General features: G+C 46.4%; 1 protein-coding gene across 1 annotated transcript in view; it reads left to right on the top strand.

The window, feature by feature from the left end:
• The window catches only part of CLIC5 (chloride intracellular channel 5), a 111,801-nt gene extending 96,448 nt beyond the window's left edge, over nucleotides 1–15,353 (top strand). The window contains exons 5-6 of the mRNA XM_024122014.3: nucleotides 2,503–2,687; nucleotides 10,563–15,353. Coding sequence (XP_023977782.1) covers nucleotides 2,503–2,687; nucleotides 10,563–10,730 — 353 coding nt within the window. The 3' untranslated portion in view covers nucleotides 10,731–15,353. The remainder of the gene's footprint in view (nucleotides 1–2,502; nucleotides 2,688–10,562) is intronic.
• The last annotated feature ends 1,973 nt before the right edge of the window (nucleotides 15,354–17,326 follow it).

Raw genomic sequence — 17,326 nt, 5'->3', positions numbered from 1 at the left:
GAATTTGAAAAGTCAAGTTCAAGACCTTGGAGTGTAAGCCTCAGCAGCATCACAGTAAATTCACCCTGGGAGGGGTCAAAATTTAAACACAGGGTTAGCTCTGTCACATGGGCCCTTCCCTGCTGCCTCGTCTCCTCTTTTCTCTACTGTGATTATCGCCAACTCCGGCCTTCACGTTCCTGATCAGAAATGCACAAACACGAGTGATGCAACTGACACTCGGAAGATGTCCTCAGAACATCCTGACATGGTATGTTACATGGCGTGTCGTAGTTGTGACATAAGGCAGTGACCCTGCCCATTGCCAAACTTTACCCTTCCACCTTAAGAGACGGCTGGAGAGAGAGTTGAAATTTCTCCAGAACTATCCTCCCAAAGAGCTTCAGTTGCTGTTCTAGGCCTCTCTTACCAAATTTCACGTTTGCAAGACTGGGCACTCGGGCAGGGACCTGCTCAGGTGTCTGGGGGCATTTGGAGTTAGAACCTGCAATGTCTCGTATCCCATCAGTGTCTCTTCCCCTCGGATGATATCAGCTCATCAAATTTCAGCAGGCATTCTCTCTGATTTTTCCTTTCTCCATTAGAATCAAGATTTTGTCATCATCTCCATAACTGAAAGGGGTATAGCAGGATTTGTGGAAGCAAACAGACCCAATATAAATCACAGCTGCTTCAGTGGTGGGGAGCTGGGGTGCTAAGAAGTATTGTTGGCCCACTCTGCTGGTGCTTTGACTAGGCTTGCAGTCCCATCCCAGTCTAGACAATTACGAAAGGGAATACAAGCATTTTACCCAGCCCCGCTCACTCTATTCTCCCAAACTGGAAACACAAAGCAGATGATGAAGTCCAAGTTCAAATGCCAGGGAGAAGGAAGTGTTGAGAAACCACATCCAACCTCCAGCCTGTTTTCACAAGTTCCAGTAAACGTTCAGTGGATGTATCTTGGGCTGGTGTCATTTCATTGTCTCAGACAAAGTCTTTCTATGAAAAGACAAACGCGGGTTATGTGAGGAGGAGCTAACAGAAGGCACGTTTGGGAAAAATCTGAGTAAGAGCACAGCCCTCTGGGCTCTTCCTCCAGAGGCAGCTCCCGCCTGTTAGCGGCTGAAATTAATATCCACACTGACTCCCACCATCTCGGTGTCAATCTCTAGACCAGAGTCTGGAAAAAGCAATCATTGGAGGGTGGGCCGATGACAGGTGCATTGGCCAATGACCTGGCCAGCCATCTCCTCCAGCGCTCAGGTGGACAGTTTCTAGGTTAGGGTTCTCTGACTGGAGTGGTCGGTGAGATTTCGGGTTGAATGACTCTGAGTGATAGTGATTTTCTATAGCTGCTCTTCTGAGTATTTTGTTCTGTTCTTTTTTTAAAAAAAAAATTAATTAATTAATTTATGGATGTGTTGGGTCTTCGTTTCTATGCGTGGGCTTTCTCTAGTTGTGGCGAGCGGGGGCCACTCTTCGTCGCGGTGCGCGGGCCTCTCACCATCGCGGCCTCTCTTGTTGCGGAGCACAGGCTCCAGACGCGCAGGCTCAGTAGTTGTGGCTCACGGGCCCAGTTGCTCCGCGGCATGTGGGATCTTCCCAGACCAGGGCTCGGACCCGTGTCTCCTGCATCGGCAGGCGGACTCTCAACCACTGCGCCACCAGGGAAGCCCTGTTCTGTTCTTATACGTAAGTGTATTATTTGATAGATAATCACTGGGGCAAGACTGGAAAAGTCTTCTGTCACATTGTCTTCCCTCGGATTTTCACTCTTTGAGCTGTATCCATAACAGGTTTCCATGCAGGCAGGGTTGCACATTTCTGGTGGAGCCTGCTGCCCGGTGCGTTGGCCATTCCATTTTGGACCGCTCTGAGTTTTAGAACACCCCCTGTAGACTAAACTCAAGGATGCCTCCTTGATACCCACTGGTTCTCTGGGGGCAGCCCCGGTCATGGGTGCTCACTCACTGTCCTATGTCACGTCTTCCTGGAAGCCTTCACACCTCTCCTTCTGAGGTTGGGTTAGCCATAGCTAAGGCTGCCCCCAAATCTGGTGCCTATCTCTGTCCTAGGACCTCTCTGCAGTTGTTATTTACTTATTTAATAGTTCTTTCTTTCTACAAAATTATTATGCGGGTTAATTGCTGAATATCAGCAACATTTAGATGAGCAAAAGAAGAAAATGAAAACTGACAATAATTATTACATCTGTTGGAGAGGAGTACTGTACAAGCTTTGATAGATATCCTGATGGTTGTATTTCTGTATTTATATGATCTTTTCCCAAAAAAAGGATTAGCAAATGTTTATTGTTTGGTTAGGGTTTGCTTTTTCCGGCTGTTTAATACTCTTCTATGGCATCGTGTACCTGGCTGTCAGGTACTCTGTTGTGTGGGAGGAGCCGGTATGACGAGGGGGACAGGATTCTGGATAAGCTCCTTTGCTCTGAAGACCCCGTGGCTGTATCCAGTGGCAGGAAGGTTGACTAAAGACACTTCTTTTGCTGTTCCACACCAGCCCTTGAGCGAGGCCTGACCAAGGCACTGAAGAAACTGGATGACTACCTGAACACCCCTCTGCCGGAGGAGATCGACGCCAACACTCGCGGGGACGATGACAAGGGCTCCCGGCGCAAGTTCCTGGATGGAGACGAGCTGACCCTGGCCGACTGCAACCTGCTGCCCAAGCTCCATGTGGTCAAGGTAAAAGCGCTCTATCTATCCGCAGGTGCCCCCCAGATCCAGCTCCATCAAAGGCCCGGGACATCTGTGGAGGTGAGGCGAGGACAGTGCCGCCTGCTGATGGAGACTCAGAGCTCAGAAGTCACGCGAACCGGGACCCCAAGTCAGCCTCCGCTGCGTGCTGGCTGTATAGCCTCTCTGAGCTCCAGGTTACACCTGTAACATAGGCGTATATTGTTTTAACTAGGGCTGTTGGGAGACTAAGTATGGCCTGAAAATGCCTGCCATATTGTAAGGGCTCAATAGATAATAGTTGCTATTATTGTCCCGTTATATATAGTTATATACAGTCCTGTCACTCTGCAGGCCTCTTCCTTACCTCTTCCTCATAGGTTTTCACTGGCCACACCTCCACCCCGACATCTCTATTAAGCGTGCGCTCATATGCATGTTTCCTTTGTGGGCAGATGCACCTTCTGATTCCCTACAGCCAGTCTCTGGGGCAGGCAGGCATCTTCCTCATCTACCAGTGGAAGAGCTGGAGGCTGCAAGAAGTGACAGCATTTTCTTGCTACTGCTGCACTTACTGATCACGGTTAACCTGCGGTGTAATCCTTTCCTATACCAGACTTAGGATCTGAGAATTGGAGAGAAGCGGGAAATTCTGAGGTCACCCTCATCTCCCACCCCAAAGTGGACCCCTTCCTGTGTGTCTGTGACAGGCTTCTGTGCAGCTGTGACTGCACGTTTCTGATGACAAAGAGCCCTCTGCCTACCGAGCCAGCCCTACCATTTTGGACGGTTCCAGTTATGAAACCATCTGCTTTATATGGAGCCCAAACGTGCCTCCCCCGCTCCCTTGGTTCTCTGGAGCAACACGAAACAGGGCTGGTCTCTTCATCTCATTTGAAGACAGTGGTTGTGTCTCCCACATTTCTCTACACTAATACTTCTCCTCACATCCTTTTTTTCATTTTTATTTTTTTAACCATTTTATTTGTTTGTTTTAAAATCATCTTTCTTGGAGTATAGTTGATTTACAATGTTGTGCTAGTTTCAGGTGTTCAGCAAAGTGATTCAGTTGTATGTATATTCTTTTTCAGATTCTTTTCCATTATAGGTTATTACAGGATATTGGGTAGAGTTCCCTGTGCTATACTGTTGTTGTCTATCTATGTTATATATAGTAGTGTGTATATGTTAATCCCAAACTCCTAATTTATCTCCACCCCTCGCCCCCCAACTATCCCCACTGGTAACTATAAGTTTGTTCTCTGTCACGTCCTTTACTGACCCTCACCAGACCAGAGAAAATTACAGTGTGATCGTAGAGCTAGACTGCTCTCTACTTTTACATGTGTTAATATCTTATTGTCTCAGACCAAAAGCTCTGTGAGGACAGGTCTTCTCCACGCATGATGGTGGGTACATGGTGGCCCTTTAACAAATACTCATTGTTTGACCATTTGATCACCTAGCTTGTGATCCCCTCTTTCTCTCCACCTGTCACTAAGGAGAATCAGATTCAGTCATTTATCAGCTGGATATCTATCTGCCTACTGGTTTTCAGCTGATGTCCTGAGCTGGAAATCAGAGCCCTCCAATCAGAACACACGCCAGCTTGATTTGAAAGGTTAGCTGTGCACAGACTGGTGCTCCTGCGGGACACGTCAGGGCTGGAGGCTGGGAGAGAGTCATGCTTGCCAGGGCTGATGGGCAGAGCAAATTCAGTCTATTAAAAGAAAGACACTTTGGGTTTGGGCCAAGCCAACGGTCACTGGTAGGTCCGGCCAAGCTATGTCTTCGAAGTTATTACTTAACGCACGCCCACCCCACCTCCAAAACATCTTTTATTCTCATTTCCTGAGGAACAAGTGGCACCATTCGGGGTGATATGATTCCATCAGTCACACCGTCAGAGTGAGGTCATGGAAAGAACCCTGTTCTAGAAGTCCGGAGACCCACCCAAGTTCTGGTCCTGTGGACACCACCAACAAGCAGCAGGAACTGGGCCAGGCCTTTTACTCTTTTGGGAAATCATTTCTCTCATGCCCCAAAGAAGAGGTGTGGATTCCCTTCCTTCTGGCCTCTTCCCCTCACTTCCGTTCCCCCTCCTCTCACTCACACGTGGGTTGACCACCCACTCAAGAATCATGTGTCTGATCAGGTGAACAAATGGACCTTCCAGGCCCCGTGCTTCATCCTCTGGTTTCTCCAGTTCCTTCCAGCCCTGGACGACTAAGTTACACTCCTGTCCTGGGATGAAGTTCGGTGTGTCATTTGCTTGGAAGAGCTGGGGGTGAGAGGGAGGATGGCCTGCGAGGGGACGAAGGCCGGGCATCACCTCCCGTCTCCTTGGATTTCTGCTGGTCCAGCTTATCAGATCCCAGAGCCCTGGCAAACCTCTGAAGTGTGGAAAGCGCGAAGGGGGAGCCAAGTCAGACCTCCAGTTTGGCTTCAGACGCCAAGACTCAATCTGGGCTGGGGGAGCTAACTGTTTTCATATGAAAGCAAATTCAGAACATGAGCATGGAGGTTCCTGCGGACGTCAGAGCTTCTGCCGTGCTCATCCTCTCCCTCTCTCTTTCATTGGCTCTCCTTCAGTTTGTCTGCATCCTTGGAGGCTGAGTTGCCCTGGCCCCCCTGCTCACTGACAGCCTGGTTTGAACTTTCATTGCCTGGCTGCCTTCTATTCTCATCTCCCCACACAAGCCAACGTGTGAGGAAAGAACCAGCTCTGGCCCAGGTCATGGTGCGCGGATCCGGGCAGGGAGGGACACACGGGACTCTTTGTGGCTGCCCCTGGGACCCTCGGCCCCTGGACCCTCACATGGCACAGGGACCTGTTCAGCTGCTGAAGCAAACAGAAAGGGAGCTGTATATATAAATACAAATATATATTCATAAGTTGCAACTCTGCCGTTTTCAAGCTCATATTATATATATCCTTTAAAAACTTGAAAATACATTCCAGCATGTAGAGACTTGAGGGTGCCCCATGGATCAGTTTATAATTTTGAAATTTTTTTTTTTTTTTTTTTGTGGTACATGGGCCTGTCACTGTTGTGGCCTCTCCCATTTCAGAGCACAGGCTCCGGACGCGCAGGCTCAGCGGCCATGGCTCACGGGCCTAGCCGCGCCGCGGCATGTGGGATCTTCCCGGACCGGGGCACGAACCCGTGTCCCCTGCATCGGCAGGCGGACTCTCAACCACTGCGCCACCAGGGAAGCCCATAATTTTGAAAAATATTTTTTGATCGATGCCTTGACCTTATTGTGGGCCTTTTTCTTTCTGTTTTTTTCCATTTTTTTAAATTGAAGTATAGTTCATGTACAGTATAAGTTACAGGTGTACAACATAGTGATTCATGATTTTTAAAGGTTATACTCCACTTATAGTTAACTATAAAATACTGGCTATATTCCCCGTATTGTACATCTTTGTAGCTTATTTTATACCTAGTAGTTTGTGCCTCTTGATCTACCCCTATTTTGCTCCTTCCCTCTGGTAACCACTTGTCTGTTCTCTGTATCTATGAATCTGCTTCTGTTATATCCACTAGTTTGTTTTCTTTTTTAGAGTCCATGTATAAATGATAACATGCATTATTTGTCTCTCTCTGTGTGACTTCTTCCATTTAGCATAATGCCCTCCAAGGCCATCCATGTTGCTGCAAATAGCATTATTTCATTCTTTTTTAAGGCTGAGTAATATTCCATTGTATATAGACCACATCTTCCTTATCCATTCATCTGTTGATGGGCACTTGGGTTGCTTCCATATCTTGGCTATTGTAAATAGTGCTGCTATGAACACTGGGGTGCATGTATCTTTTTCAAATACTGTTCTCATTATTTTAGGGTATAAACAGGAAGTGGAATTACTGGATCATACGGTAGTTCTATTTCTAGTTTTTTGAGAAAACTTTATACTGTTTTCCACGGGGGCTGCATCATTTTACATTGTGTGGGCCTTTTTCATTCACTCTGGCAATTTCCAGCTGCTTCCCTTGGTGGAGCCTCCACCCCTTCATGGATTTTCTCATTACCCAAGACAGCCTTTTCTAAAGGTTTGCGAGCAAACCCAAGGAGCCGCCGTCTTGCAGTGAGCTGAGAGCTCTGTTGAAGGACCCTGATTCCATCACCTGTGTTATCGGCCACACCTATGCTAGACAGACATTGCCACGTGGCTTCTGTAGTGACCACCCCAAACCAGTTATTTTAACCGAGATAATTTAATATGAAGAAGTACTAAGTACTAAGAACTAGGAAGACAAAATGTACCTTGAGGTTCCTCCTTCAGGGCAGCACGGCAGAGGGAAGAGGTTAGAATGATCCAAACTTGAACTATACAACAGCCAAGACATGGAAACAACCTAAATGTCCATTGACAGATGAATGGATAAAGAAGGTGTAATATATATGTGTGTGTATACGTTTATGTACATATATATATGCAGTGGAATACTACTCAGCCATAAAAAAGAATGAAACAATGCCATTTGCAGCAATATGGATGGATCTAGAGAGTATCATACTAAGTGAAGCAAGTCAGAAAGAGAAAGACAAGTACCACATGATATCACTTATATGTGGAATCTAAAATATGACCCAAATGAACTTATCTACGAAACAGAGTCACAGACAGAGAGAACAGACGTGTGGTTGCCAAGGGCAGGGGTGGGGGAGGGACAGACTGGGAGCTTGGGACGAGCAAATGCAAACTAGTATACATAGACTGGATAAGCAACAAGGTCCTACTGTATAGCACAGGGAACTGTATTCAATATCCTGGGATAAACCATAATGGAAAAGAATATGAAAAAGAATGTGTAATATATATGTATAACTGAGTCACTTTGCTGTACAGCAGAAATCAACGCGACATTGTAAATCGACTACACTTCAACAAAATAAATTAAAAAACAAAAAACAAAAAACTTGAACTCCGTGAGGGATCCCACAGAGCTACACCTTGGACCTCCGAGGTGGGGTGCTGCTTAGCTGGGGCTGAGGACTGAGTTCAGAGCGGCCTGTGGGGCTGGGACCCAAGCTCAGTGGTGGGCTCACTGTTGTGTGCCGGCCTCTCTGAGCTGGTGTGAGGACACGGGTCCTGTGAGCGTTTGCAGAATGGCAAACTGGATTCAGCTGCTGCTACTGGAGAAAAGGAGACTGTCGTAGGAACAGGAAACCCACAGGAAGGGGCCAGTCCCTGCTCCGTCCTCCAGACGCACGGCCTCTCTCTAGCGCCCCCTGTTGTCAGAGCCTCAGGGGAGTTGCCGGCAAAGCCGAGGTAAGGTTTGCAGTCCCAGGCCCAGCATCACCAAGAAGCCGGTACAGCTACACCGGTAGGTCTGGAGATAAAGCAACAGTAGCTGAATAATTGGCACGAGAGGGATTCTGAGTAGAGCTGTTCCTTTATCATTTACGTAAGGCTGAGTGGCAAAGTGGCAAGAATTGGATGAGACAGCAGAGACTGTAATACATATTAGTGATTAATAGAAAATTATAGATAACAGGTACTGGTTGAAGTATTTTCCTGTGGAACATTGTATAAACCACTAAATCTCTTGTGACTCCAGTTTGCTCATTGCAGAGGATCTTCAAGCTTTAAAGTTAAGTGATCATATACGTTTTTTTTTTTTTTTTTTTTGTGGTATGCGGGCCTCCCTCTGCTGTGGCCTCTCCCGTTGCGGAGCACAGGCTCCGGACGCGCAGGCTCAGCGGCCATGGCTCACGGGCCCAGCCGCTCCGCGGCATGTGGGATCCTCCCAGACCGGGGCGCGAACCCGGTTCCCCTGCATCGGCAGGCGGACGCGCAACCACTGCGCCACCAGGGAAGCCCGATCATATACGTTTGACACTAGATGCACTCTGTCTGATGTTCGGATAACAAGATGGTAAAGATTAAATACAACTTTTAATTGAATCCCTCCCTGCTTGTTTAACCTCTCTCTGCCTTATGTTTCTCATCTGTAAAATGGGAATATAACACACTCTTCCTTGTAGAGTTATTTAGAGATTTCAGTAGCTTGCCAAGTGCTTAAGGCAGTGCCTGGTGCAGAGCACAGAGGGAATAGATGTTTGCTGTTGTTGTTACTCTTATCAACAGCATTATTGAAGTTATCAAGGGAGACAGAAATGAAGAAGCTGTGTTTCCTGTCCTCATACTGCTCACAAGCTAGGGAAGAGAGGGAGGATATGAACTGACTGTGATTCGGAGTAGAATAGAGCTTAGGGCCGTAATGGAAGTTCAAAACCGATGTAGGAGATCGGAGCGGGGAAATGCATCCTCCCTGGAACGTGGTCGTGTCTATGCGACTGAGCTGTTCATACAATAGGTCATGGGTGTCCCTCACTCAGAACTGCTTTCTGGGGAACCCTGCACAGCACTGGCGCCCAGATGAAGATGAAAGCCCAGAGTGGCTGGTCTGGGGGGTTCCCTGAGTTGGAGGATCCCTGGGCCAGTGATCTGGTGACCTCTTTAAAAAGAAAGCAAGGAAAGGAGTCAGAAGTCAGTGCTGTAGGAGAGAGGCTACTCTTTGCTCTCTCCTCCCCAGTTCCTGAGGGGTAGAGGCAAGACTAGCCAATGTGCAGGCCCCAGTGCCCAGCGAAACTAAAAGGGTGCCCGTTAAAAAGGTCTTCAGTTTCCAGATGTTGACAGCAGAGTGTTAAACCAAGAGCAGGGCCCTTCTGCGTGTGAGACCCCCTGTGACTCACAGGTCTCACGTCTTTGAAGCCCTCCCTGGCTAGAGAGACCTTATTAAAGAGACCACGCAGCCCCTACCTAGGAAGGAATGCATGCAGTGGGCAAAAGGTGGGTCTCAGTGAATTCTGACAACAGGTCATCTTTCTTGAGCACTTATTATGAGCCAGGCCCCCACCCAATCATTTTATGTGTATTAACTGATTTATTACTCCAAGGTAGCTCGTCTTATTACCTCCATTTTAGAGGAAAAGAAATTGGGGCTCAGAGAAGTTAAGTAACTAGGCCAAGATCACACAGCTGTCAAGTAGTGGGGTCAGGATTGCAGATCCAGTCAGCTGGGATCCAGAGCCCACGCTTTTAACCACTATGCTACTGTGTCTCTCAACACAAACACCACTTCCCCAGAACGCCCAAGTCCACAGCCCTGAGTGTGGTGAACTAAGGACAGAACAGAAATCACTGTCTGTTCACTCCCACATACCCTGAACCTATATATACATTCCTATACCTAACTTACATTTTATGCTTTGTATTCTCTTCTGTAAATAAGGATGCTTAATAAAACAAAGTGGATAGGGAAAAAAGAAAAACAAAGTTGTCTATAATTCTATCAAGCGGACATAACCACAGGTAATAGATGGGTGTATATACTTCTAGTCATCCTACATATTTCTCCAAATGCCTTATACTACACTTCAAACTTAACGGTCTCTCTTGAAGCGTTTTCCAAGTCACCGGGATTTCCTCTGCAGCATCATTTTTCATGGCTCTCCAGATATGTGTGATAACGTATTTATCCATTCATGTGTTGTTGGACCTTTGTGTTGGATACCATTTTTTGCTATTCCAAATAGTCCTACTGTCCTATGTGTGTAGGTAAATCTTCTTGTACACCCATGGTATTTCCTAAGGAAAAAAAATCCCTGGAAGCAGAATTACTAAGTCAAAGGGCAAATTATATTTGCTTGAGAAAATACAATACAATAAAAATAAATAAAATATAAAATAAACAACATTGCATTAAAAAGGCAGCACTGCCACCTTGTATGACAGGCGTCTTGCTGCTGGCCCCTTGGGATGCATGGAGGGTCTTCTTGCTGTGCACACACTCGGTCACACCACTAACACCTTCCCGGTGGTTTGTTTCATGCTTTAACACCATCTCCATCCTGCCATCTCTGTTGTAGACTGTGGCCAAGAAATACCGCAACTACGATTTCCCGGCTGAGATGACGGGCTTGTGGCGGTACCTTAAGAACGCCTACGCCCGGGACGAGTTCACCAACACCTGCGCGGCCGACAGTGAGATTGAGTTGGCCTATGCGGATGTGGCCAAGCGCCTCAGCCGATCCTGAACTTGGCCGTCTTGCCCCATCACTGCTGCAGAAAGACTCACCATCTCCCCAAGGACTCCAGCTTCACGGACTCCTTTTCCATGTCACCTCCAGAAACTTCTGTTTTTATCAGGCCGCATCTTGCTGGCATCATTGGAACCCCAGCCTGCTGTCTCTGATGAAGGTCGACACCCCCCCCCACCATCTGATCAGGCAGGAATCTGCAAGCAGAAATGAGAGAAACGGTCAAGCTCTCAGCCTTTTGGGCCTGGGCTGGGTTCAGTGTATTTGGGGTCGGTGCGGGAGAACGAACCCGTCTGTGGCATTGTCACTGGCCCCTTTTGCCAATATCAGAATATCTCCTAGGCTGCGTTAGACACGTGCAACACCCTGTCCCCGTCCACTCACCTCTTTGTCAGAAACTCCAAGGCCAAGTCCAAACGCCATCTTAGTTCTCATTAGAAAGGGATGCAGTGCTTTGTTAGGGGGAGACGGAGAGTGAATGGAAAGAATGGAGCAGGTGTGGATTTGGGCATCCGGCAGACACACCTCCAGTCACTCACCACTTTCTGGCACTCCTGTCACTTCGGGCACTGAAGGCCAGATTGGAGAAACTATTTCAGACACAGTCTCAGTTCGCTGCAGTGCCAGGCACAGTCTGATGCTATCAAGTGTCTGGCTTGATGCTGATCTCCATTTTTATCTGTCCAGGCCTTGCCAGGAAGGGAAATTGGCATGTAATTCCAAGCTGGGGTGACTGGGAAGGGGAGGGGAGGGGAACAGTGTCAATGCCAAAAGGCCCAAGGGGTCTACCAGCCATGGGGTTTTCTTGCTTACGGGAGTGGTTTCATTGGAGATTGCATGCCTGGGTTTGACTGTGTTTATCCACGAGTGAATTTTGGTCTCTGAGAAAGCAGATGGGATTGGGAGGTGGAGGGATGGGTGAGGATCAAAAAAGTTCTTTAGGAGGCTCAATGTTTCCCGGGAATCTTTTAGATAGGTCTTCTCTCTTATGATCTAACTAAGTCTTGAACTGGTGATGTCACGTAACTACCCACCTTATAACAAAAATCCAAGAATTGGCCAAAAATGACTGTCCGGTCTCTTCAAGTTGCTCCTGGATATGAGTCTGCTAAGCCGGGTGCTCTCTGAATCACCTGTAGCCTCTGATGGGTGAGAGATACATTTAGGAGGTGGCTTGACCGCGGAGCCTTAGGAATAAAGTCCATGGGCCTTTCTGATTGGGAAGCCATGTGGTTTAAACTCGAACAGAAAATACATACACATCTGGGTAAATTTTCCTGCCATCTGACTCCATTGCCAGATGAAAAAGAAGAAACTGTTTTTTAGCTAATATTTCGCTCTGTAGTCATTCTCCTTGAATTTCACCTCCTTAAAAGCTCACCCTGCTTAAGCACGGGGACCTGTGCAGAGGAAACGAAGAAAAATGAACTAGTCATCAGCTCCCTTCTCCCGAGAACACCCTGGGGGAAAGTCCACCCGCCACAGACCCTCACCTCCAACTAACCCTTCCTTCTGCGTTGCCTGTTGGTGGAGAGAGAGGATCCCAAGTGCCCGAAAGTCCCAGGACTTGGCTCACTGCTCAGTGAGGGCAGGACGGCTCAGGGCCTTCCTGTAGAAACATCACCCGATTCTAACCCAAGCAATCCCCGGACCTACCTGCCTCCAGGGATCTCTGGAGATAAAAGGGGCCCACTGATCAGAGCCAAGGAGAAGAAACAGGAGGGTCTCCTTTAGCCCAGGGAGGAAGACGACATTTCTCAGCAAGACATCCTATAAGCCTGAGACCTTTCAAAAAGCAGAAGGGGGCTTCCCTGGTGGCGCAGTGGTTGAGAGCCCGCCTGCCGATGCAGGGGACGCGGGTTCGTGCCCCGGTCCGGGAGGATCCCACATGCCGAGGAGCGGCTGGGCCCGTGAGCCATGGCCGCTGAGCCTGCGCATCCGGAGCCTGTGCTCCGCAACGGAAGAGGCCACAACGGTGAGAGGCCCGCGTACCGCAAAAAAAAAAAAAAAAAAAAAAAAAAAAAAAAAGCAGAAGGAATTGATGCATTTTCACCTCTAAGGGAGCCTTTCCACAGACTCCCTGGTAATTTTGTCCCTGGAGATGTTTGAAAAGAACTGGTAAGGAAACAGTCCTTTTGACTGTAGGGAAAAGCCCCAAACCGTCCTCCTGGGAAGTGAAAGCTTGAATGATCCCAAAGGCCTTTTAAGTCGTGTGAAATCCTGTTGTCCCAGAAACCCTTCCCTCAGCGTCACAGCACAGGCATGATGATCGAAGAGGCGGTTTACTTTCCTGAGACCCACAGAGGCGCTCTTCTTAAAGCACATCTGAGAAGCATAGCTAGCCAGCGACAGAGGAAACAGGAGGACGCTCAAGTAGAGTAGCTCCCCCAGAGGAGTTTTTTGCACACCAAGACTCTGTTTTGATATTCAGAATTCAGCAATTGGTGAGTCTTTAAACACAGCCTTTAGAAACAAACAAGCCAAACCAAATCAACATTGTTGGTTCTAGGTGTTCTTTCTGTGGTTGACTTAGTTTTACATAAATAACAATATTAAGGCACGGGGCTGGGGTTGGGACAGTTATATGATCCATCCTAACCACTTAGAAGAGGGAGAGGAGTTATAGATGAACGGCACTTCCTGGTACTCAATCCAGGACTATCTTTTTATTGCAACAGGAGATTATCATGTGATGCAACTGGCTATTGATTTAAAGCTTTAATGTCTATGACCAGATTTATCAGAATATTTTTAAATAATAATAATATTGCCTTATGATTATTTTTTTCCAAAGAGATTTTTCTCCAGATCTTTCAGCCTCCCCGGGTTTTGGCCATGACCTTGTCACGTACACAGCTTATCATCTCCCAGCAACAGTGTGGAGAGGTCCTTAGGTGTCCCCAGAACCAACTCAGGGAGTATTGATGGTCTGCAGTTTGACCCTGAACTCCAGAGTGTTAAGATGGGAGGTGACCTTTGTCATTGGTCTGCAATGCGTATCGAGGCCTCAGAAAGCATTTCAATGACGCTGAAAGGGGATTTATTTGGGTTAAGATCCTGTTTTACTCTGGATTTAATTCTTTCCTTCGACTTTCACATCACTGTGGCTTTTTTGGTGGAGTAGCATAGTGGGGGAGGAACAAGAATCATACTCAGAACGACTGTGTTGAATTTACCCATCTTCTCAGTCCTACCTGCCTCTCAGGTGGCCCCAAGAGGGTATGGGAGAAGATTTTAATAGCTATAAAAGATGAGCTGGGTCAGTAAAATCTGGATCGGTCCAGAGCGTAGCTCCTTCTATCGCACGCCTTCGTCACCTGAACATTCAGAATCACAGGCATGAGTATGGCTGTCTTGTTTTGAACAAGGATACAGCTACCTGGCACCAAGCTCATGAGTTGAAAAGTGAAACCCACACTCTACCGGGTTGTTGGACTGCAGGATCTCAAACCGGTTTCAGCTTCCTAGGAAATGGCACTGTCTTCAGCGTTCACTTCTCGTGCTGGTGGGGCCATCGAGGAGTTCGATCTTTTCATTAGAAAGGGGCCATGGCAAGAGTGAGGTTTCCTGGGCTGGATTTTCTAGCACTGAATGAAATAACAGAAGCTCACAACACCTGGGCCCACTGGCCACTCTGCAGAAAGACAAGACCAAGCATCTTAGAATTGTTGCAAAATTCATCATGCCCAGAATGGACCCTGAAGATCTAAGAGTCTTAGAAATCAGCAAGGTCTGGACACATAGAATTAAGAGGGAGGCAGAGTCAGGAAAGTGCAGGTCTACCTAGTAAGTTTTCCATCAGGAGGAAACAGGGAGAGTCTGTCTGAAATTAAGTTGGTCTAGGGACAGCAGACATCCAGGAGGTACGTCTGTGGCTCCCATTTCCACTGACCAGGGGCCAGTTCAACAGCAGAGGGAATCAAGATGCTGGTGTCTTCCTCCTTGGAAAGGTGAAGCATTAACTCATGGTTAAAACTGAGCTCGGTGATTCACAAGGGATGACTTTCTTATTTTTTCTGTAACATTAAAAAGAACCTAAAGCATTAGAGAAAGGCGTGTGCCTGTGAAGCATCCTGGTTCTGATGTTAGGACAGAAGTGATCACATCATTGGCTTTGGGGCCCTTCTAGCACCCAAAGCCCATTATCTTCTATCCACTGCTCTTGGCATTTAATCCAAACAACACGTGCCCTCCTATGAATGCATCTTCCTCTCCCTTTGTCAATAGTCTCCTCCCAGTTTAGTTTCAGGATACTTTCATTTCGTAATTAGGTATGTTCCAAAGTGTGCATAATCTTACTTAATGTTACTCAAGGAAATGGATCCAATGCTCCCCTCCGCAACCAAAAATAAAATTAAAAATTGCCTCATTGTAGGGTTTGGGCTAATCTGTGTTTCTATAAAAGCAATCTGTTTTGGGCAAAATACAATTTTAAGGATACAGTTGTCTAAGGTATTTATGTCTAATTAGAGATTTTGCAATATTGACTATGCATATATTTAAAATATAAAATATGCAGCTGATGTTTGAATTTGTCTATCTTTCCTGACCACCTGCCTATCCCATTTTATAAGCTGGAGAGCTAACTAATTTAGCAAAAGAAGCCTAGCTTTTATAAAAGATCAAACATCATTTTATAAAGACACCCCCAATGATGGATGGTAACTTGATTTTCTCAAGACCTTTAACTGTGGTGATAAAATAACAGGTCTTGCTTTCAAGCCTTAATAATGTAAAATGCCTTTTAATGAAGATATTGCTGAGTGTCTTCCTCATGAATCTGAACCAGTTATAAATTTGTTTTCCAGTCTTGATTGATATTGACTGATTCAAATAAAGTTGGTTTATTTTCAAATATTACAAAGGCGATCATCAGACTTCTTACTGGAGGTGGGGATTTCCTATGCTGTTTGAAATGTGTATGAAATACCTCTTTTTTCCCAAACGTTATTTTATTTTCCCATTATAAACGAAAATATGTTCATTCTTCTTAAAAATCAAAAGCAAATAAAAATTACACAGCAATAAAAAAGAATGAAATAGGGAATTCCCTGGTGGTACAGTGGTTAGGATTTGGCGCTTTCACTGCCGAGGCCCCGGGTTCAGTCCCCGGTTGGGGAACTAAGATCCCGCAAGCCCCACGGTGCAGCCAAAAAAAAAAAAAAAGTAATAAAAGGAATGAAATAATGCCATTTGCAGCAACATGGATGGACCGAGAGATTATCATACTGAGTGAAGTAAGCTAGACAAAGACAAATATCATACGCTATCGCTTCTATGTGGAATCTGAAAAAATAAAAGATACAAATGAGCTTAATTACAAAACAGAAATAGACCCAGAGCCATAGAAAACAAATTTATGATTACCAAAGTGGTAGGGGGGGAGGGATAAATTAGGAGGATGGAATTAACAGATACACACTACTGTATATAAAATAGATAACCAACAAGGACCTACTGTATAGCACAGAGAACTATACTCAATATTTTGTAATAACCTATAAGGGAAAAGAATCTGGAAAAGAATGAATATATATATATATACATATATATACATATATATATATATATAAAACTGAAGCACTGTGCTGTACACCTGAAACTAACACGACATTGTAAATCAACTATACTTCAATTAAAAAAAGAAAAGAAAAAAAAAAGGAGGAAGAAGAACAGAAGGAAAAGCAAAAAGCTCGTGACTCAGCCATCCAAAAACAGATTTTTATTTTAGCAAGGCTAAAAATTCTATCATGGTACATGGCCGAGGTGAAAAAAATATACTGATGTTCCTTCATGGGTCTTATTTCAATTTCCTATGTGTATTGTTCCTGGGGGTGGGCCAGCAGTGACAGTGTGGGTGCGATTTAAGGAACACCTTAAAAGACTGGTCTGTCTGCACCCAAAGCTCTCTCCCTATCAGCTTTCCTGGCCTGAAATTCACGCCCTTAGCATCATGTCACTGACTCTGGATTAAGGTCCCCAGAATCCTCAGTAAGAATTTACCTGTAGGGGCTTCCCTGGTGGCGCAGTGGTTAAGAATCCGCCTGCCAATGCAGGGGACATGGGTTCAAGCCCTGGTCCGGGAAGATCCCGCATGCCGCGGAGCAGCTAAACCCGTGCGCCACAACTACAGAGCTTGCGCTCTAGAGCCCGTGAGCCACAACTACTGAAGCCCGCATGCCACAACTACTGAAGCCCTCGTGCCTAGAGCCCGTGCTCCGCAACAAGAGAAACCACCGCAATGAGAAGCCCACGCACCGCAATGAAGAGTAGCCCCCGCTTGCCGCAACTAGAGAAAGCCCACGCACAGCAACGAAGACCCAATGCAGCCAAAACATAAATAAATTAACTTATTAAAATAAAATTAAAAAGAAAGAATTTACCTGTAGCCAACGTAGCACCTGAGCAGGACCTCTGTGAGCGTTCACACTGCTGAAAGGTGCAAAGCTTCTGGCAGTCCTCTGTGCTCTCCGTGCTCTGTCAGAACAGCTTCTCACCCCTTGGAAGGGATCAGACCCCTGACTCAGGGAATAAGTCCTGGTGGGAGAGGCAGCTGGCAGCTCAGAGCAGATACTGTTGGTGGTCATCTCTCC

The sequence above is a fragment of the Physeter macrocephalus genome, chromosome 18 (genome assembly GCF_002837175.3).
Source record: "Physeter macrocephalus isolate SW-GA chromosome 18, ASM283717v5, whole genome shotgun sequence".
In the NCBI taxonomy this organism is placed as follows: Eukaryota; Metazoa; Chordata; class Mammalia; order Artiodactyla; family Physeteridae; genus Physeter; species Physeter macrocephalus.
This window is presented reverse-complemented; position numbering and strand designations above follow the sequence as displayed.